A 5,000-nucleotide genomic window follows, 5' to 3' on the forward strand; every position below is an offset into this window, starting at 1 on the left:
TGAACCAGGAACCACAGAACCACGCGCACTCGAGTAACAACACCAAAAGTACGACGACAACGACGTCAACCAGCGCTGGGTAACATCCACACACAAGATCCACAAAGACTGAGGACAGTTATAGCAAGGACCAGAGACAGAGAGACAGAGGGTGATAACGATGATGTGCGTGATATCACACGTTGTCAAGACGACGGTAGTGCTGGCGGTGTTAGTGGGCCGAGGCAGCCCCAGCCAGACCTACCCAGGCCTCTACAACATTTTTAACAATTTTGTCAATAACAACGCAGTGGACGACGACGGCAACGACAGCAGCAGCCCAGCTGTAGCAACGACCAACAGCCCTCTGGCCATTTCCCCCTCCACCTCCCCCTCCCCGCTGACCGAGACTTCGGACAGGACGGGCGATTTCATTTACCAGATGCGGGAACGGTGAGTCCTAGTTTATTTTCAACTTTACTAATATCGTGTTTTGTCGGGCATCGGTGTCTTGTTTTGTCACCTGTATCGTGTTTTATCATCAGTACAATGTTTTGTCCCCGGTCATCAGTGTCATGTTTTGTCAGTCATCAGTATCATGTTTTGACATAAGTAACATGTTTTGCACCGGCACGGTTGGCCTAGTGGTAAGGCGTCCGCCCCGTGATCGGGAGGTCGTGGGTTCGAACCCCGTCCGGGTCATACCTAAGACTTTAAAATTGGCATTATGTGGTTAGTGCTAGGACTGGTTGGTCCGGTGTCAGAATAATGTGACTGGGTGAGACATGAAGCCTGTGCTGCGACTTCTGTCTTGTGTGTGACGCACGTTATATGTCAAAGCAGCACCGCCCTGATATGGCCCTTCGTGGTCGGCTGGGCGTTAAGCAAACAAACAAACGAAAAAAACATGTTTTGTCACCGGTCATCAGTTCATGTGATATATCTTATGTAACCTCCATTTAACTTACTATCACATTCTCCTAATATGGACTCAAGGGTAGTGTCTATAGGGACCAAACAGGTTGTACAGTTTTCATTATGGTACAGAAGTCGTGCCGTTTTACTTCTGGTACTCTTAGGACGGGTGCAGTGGCCGAGCGGATAAGACACCGGCCTCCTTGCGGAAGGTTGAGTGGTCGAATTCCGACCCGCGCCTGGTCAGTTTAAGGGTGGACATTTATTCGATCTCCCAGGTCAACTGAATTATGTGCATACTTGCTAGTGCCTTATCCCTTTCGTGTATGGACGCAAGCACAAGACGCATAAGTACGCACGGAAAAGATCCCGTAAGCCATGCCTGAGTCAGGATTATAATTATGGTGGGTTATAGAAACACGAAAATACTAAGCATGCATTCCCCGAGATCGGCGTATGGCTGCTTAAATGGCGGGCTAATAAAATGACCATATACGTTAAAACCCACTCCTGCACACACAAGACAAAATAATCACGAGTGTACGAGGGAGTTTCAGCCCATGGACGCAGAAGAAGAAGAGCTGATGGAAATCTAAGCTTCCGCGGGGATTGGTCAAATCCATCTTATTTGTTTGTTTGTTTGTTTGCTTAACGCCCAGCCGACCACGAAGGGCCATATCAGGGCGGTGCTGCTTTGACATATAACGTGCGCCACACACAAGACAGAAGTCGCAGCACAGGCTTCATGTCTCACCCAGTCACATTATTCTGACACCGGACCAACCAGTCCTAGCACTAACCCCATAATGCCGGACGCCAGGCGGAGCAGCCACTAGATTGCCAATTTTAAAGTCTTAGGTATGACCCGGCCGGGGTTCGAACCCACGACCTCCCGATCACGGGGCGGACGCCTTACCACTAGGCCAACCGTGCCGGTATATCCATCTTATTATTATTTTCAATAAATCCATCTTATTATTATTAAAAAATAAAAATTAAAAAAAACACACACACACACAAACTTTGATGATTATTTTTGTTCATGAAAAATCTACCAGAACTTTGTTCTACAGGCTCACTGTTTGACGAGTTCTTGCCAGGTGTTTTTTTTCTTTAAAGATTTAAGCCAATAAACTTACTTAACCTTTAAAGTTAGTACACCTATGGCGCCATTGTGGAAAGTTTTCTGACAATTTGGACCCTAAATAGTTCAAGGGACATTCGCTGTGCTGTAAATTAGAAACACACGCAATGATTTTGCTCAAAACGGCTCCGAAACTATGCCAAATACTTAAATGAATTTTAATCAGCGAGCGGTTTGCTTCGCCCAGCTCTCCTCAGTTTGTCAGAAGTCATTGTACCTTAGCCTATTTAGTTTTCATTATATATACCCGTTTGTCAAAGCAGATTAAAACCGTTGGATTGAGGAAGTCCAACCTAGTCTAACATTGTTGCCCTCACAAAATGTCACCACGGGTTATAATGACATGGGAAAAAAACAATGTTGCTGACAAGTGTTAATTGATGTTTACAGTGTGCAGTTGGTACATCCAGTGCACCTTGTGTTGAGTGTCACCCTGAAAACTGCTGATGCAATAGTTAGATTGTGTCCTGATCACACTACATTTATTCTATGTCTATACTTTGTGGTTTCTTTTCGACCTATGAGTTTGAATTTCCGATCTTCTTTTCTCAAGTTTCACATCTCCTCACTCTCCGTCTCCCCGTCTCTCTCTCTCTCTCTCTCTCTCTCTCTCTCTCTCTCTCTCTCTCTCTCTCTCTCTCTCTCTCTCTCTCTCTCTCTCTCTCTCTCTCTCTCTCTCTCTCTCTCTCTCTCTCCTATTGCTACATGTTCGATTGCTACCAGCTTGTACTTATAATTACTTGCATAGTATGCATTTGATTTTATGAATAACCACATATGTATGCTCTTCGTGTCTCCTCTTCATCATCATCATCATTATCATCATCATCATCGTCATCACGTGCTGAAGTTTTCTGACTTTTTAACTTTTTAATTTTTAATTTTTCAATTTTATCATTGTGTGTTTGTGCGTCCCAAGGACAGATTGTAAGAAAAGGCGTAGCCTTAAATCTTAAACCTTGTTAAATAAAGTTCAATTCTCTTTCTCTCTCTCTCTCTCTCTCTCTCTCTCTCTCTCTCTCTCTCTCTCTCTCTCTCTCTCTCTCTCTCTCTCTCTCTCTCTCTCTCTCTCTCTCTCTCTCTCTCTCTCTCTCTCTCTCTCTCTCTCTTCCCTTCCCCCCCTCACCCCTCTCGCCTCCTCTCTCCCCCTCTCTCTCCCTCTCTCTCTCTCTCCCCCTATGTCTCTTTACTTCTCTCTCTTCCTCTCTCTCTCTCTCTCTCACGCAGCCGGTGGTTTGTTTCGCTCAGTTGGATGGCCTTTGACCTTTCGACATGTAGCGCACTTCCTCTTTAGTGCCGCCTAAAGTACCCATTACGCGCCCGGGAAGAGTGCATAGAGCGCATGTTTTTGTGGTGTCTTTTGAGCCAAGATAAATTGATTGATTGATTGATCGATTGATTGGTTTGTTTTTTTATCACACAAGGCTTTTAATCTGTCCTTGATTACAAAACGACATCAAATTACGCACAGACGCACAGTATAGTTCGATACAATTAAAATAATTATAATGTAAGCTACTCACCAAAAATATGGACACTCTTTGATTATCGTATGTTTGATTGTCTATGTTTCTGGTGAGTATATTTTAAAGCAAATAATCTATCAACAAGAACAAACAAACAAAAAACAACCAAAAAAACAAGACGCAAAACAAAACAAACAAGTCGCGTAAGGCGAAAATACAATATTTAGTCAAGTAGCTGTCGAACTCACAGAATGAAACTGAACGCAATGCCATTTTTCAGCAAGACCGTATACTCGTAGCATCGTCAGTCCACCGCTCATGGCAAAGGCAGTGAAATTGACAAGAAGAGCGGGGTAGTAGTTGCGCTAAGAAGGATAGCACGCTTTTCTGTACCTCTCTTTGTTTTAACTTTCTGAGCGTGTTTTTAATCCAAACATATCATATCTATATGTTTTTGGAATCAGGAACCGACAAGGAATAAGATGAAAGTGTTTTTAAATTGATTTCGACAATTTAATTTTGATAATAATTTTTATATATTTAATTTTCAGAGTTTGTTTTTAATCCGAATATAACATATTTATATGTTTTTGGAATCAGCAAATGATGGAGAATAAGATAAACGTAAATTTGGATCGTTTTATAAATTTTTATTTTTATTTACAATTTTCAGATTTTTAATGACCAAAGTCATTAATTAATTTTTAAGCCACCAAGCTGAAATGCAATACCGAAGTCCGGGCTTTGTCGAAGATTACTTGACCAAAATTTCAACCAATTTGGTTGAAAAATGAGGGCGTGACAGTGCCGCCTCAACTTTCACGAAAAGCCGGATATGACGTCATCAAAGACATTTATCAAAAAAATGACAAAAACGTATGGGGATTTCATACCCAGGAACTCTCATGTCAAATTTCATAAAGATCGGTCCAGTAGTTTAGTCTGAATCGCTCTACACACACACACACACACACAGACACACAGACACACACACGCACATACACCACGACCCTCGTTTCGATTCCCCCTCGATGTTAAAATATTTAGTCAAAACTTGACTAAATATAAAAAGCAAAGAAAGAAAATAAAATTATAATCTGAACAGACGCATAGGATAGCCAGCAAATTGTCAAAACTAATGTAAATAAATGTCAGTAATTTTTTATTCAATATTACATGATACTGCTATACGTTTATGTATAGATTTAACTCTTACCAGTTCGCTCCCTTACCCATCGTAAGCAAGCTTACGATGCCCCCCCCCCTGTAGTTTTCCACTGACCAATTATCTAATTATCGAAAAAAAATTGGTTATTTTACATTGGATGGGTCGGACAGTGGATAAACTCATATGTTACACACTTTATGACAGAAACAAGCTGGGTTTTTGTTATAAGTTAGTTATAGGAATGCATTATTAGGCACACAAAAAAAATAGTCTGTTAACGGTAACATAGGCCCAAAAAATAGGGTCAGTAGTACGGCACTTTTTTTTC

At 41.8% G+C, this 5,000-nt stretch overlaps 1 protein-coding gene across 1 annotated transcript in view; it reads left to right on the plus strand.

The window, feature by feature from the left end:
• LOC138982154 (uncharacterized) overlaps positions 1-5,000 on the plus strand; it is a 75,072-nt gene that overhangs the window by 874 nt on the left and 69,198 nt on the right. Inside the window, exon 1 of the mRNA XM_070355375.1 lies at positions 1-432. This exon is cut by the window's left edge and continues 874 nt beyond it. Within this exon, the coding sequence (XP_070211476.1) occupies positions 161-432 (272 nt within the window). The 5' untranslated portion in view covers positions 1-160. The remainder of the gene's footprint in view (positions 433-5,000) is intronic.

Source organism: Littorina saxatilis, linkage group LG12 (assembly GCF_037325665.1).
Source record: "Littorina saxatilis isolate snail1 linkage group LG12, US_GU_Lsax_2.0, whole genome shotgun sequence".
NCBI classification, from domain to species: domain Eukaryota; kingdom Metazoa; phylum Mollusca; class Gastropoda; order Littorinimorpha; family Littorinidae; genus Littorina; species Littorina saxatilis.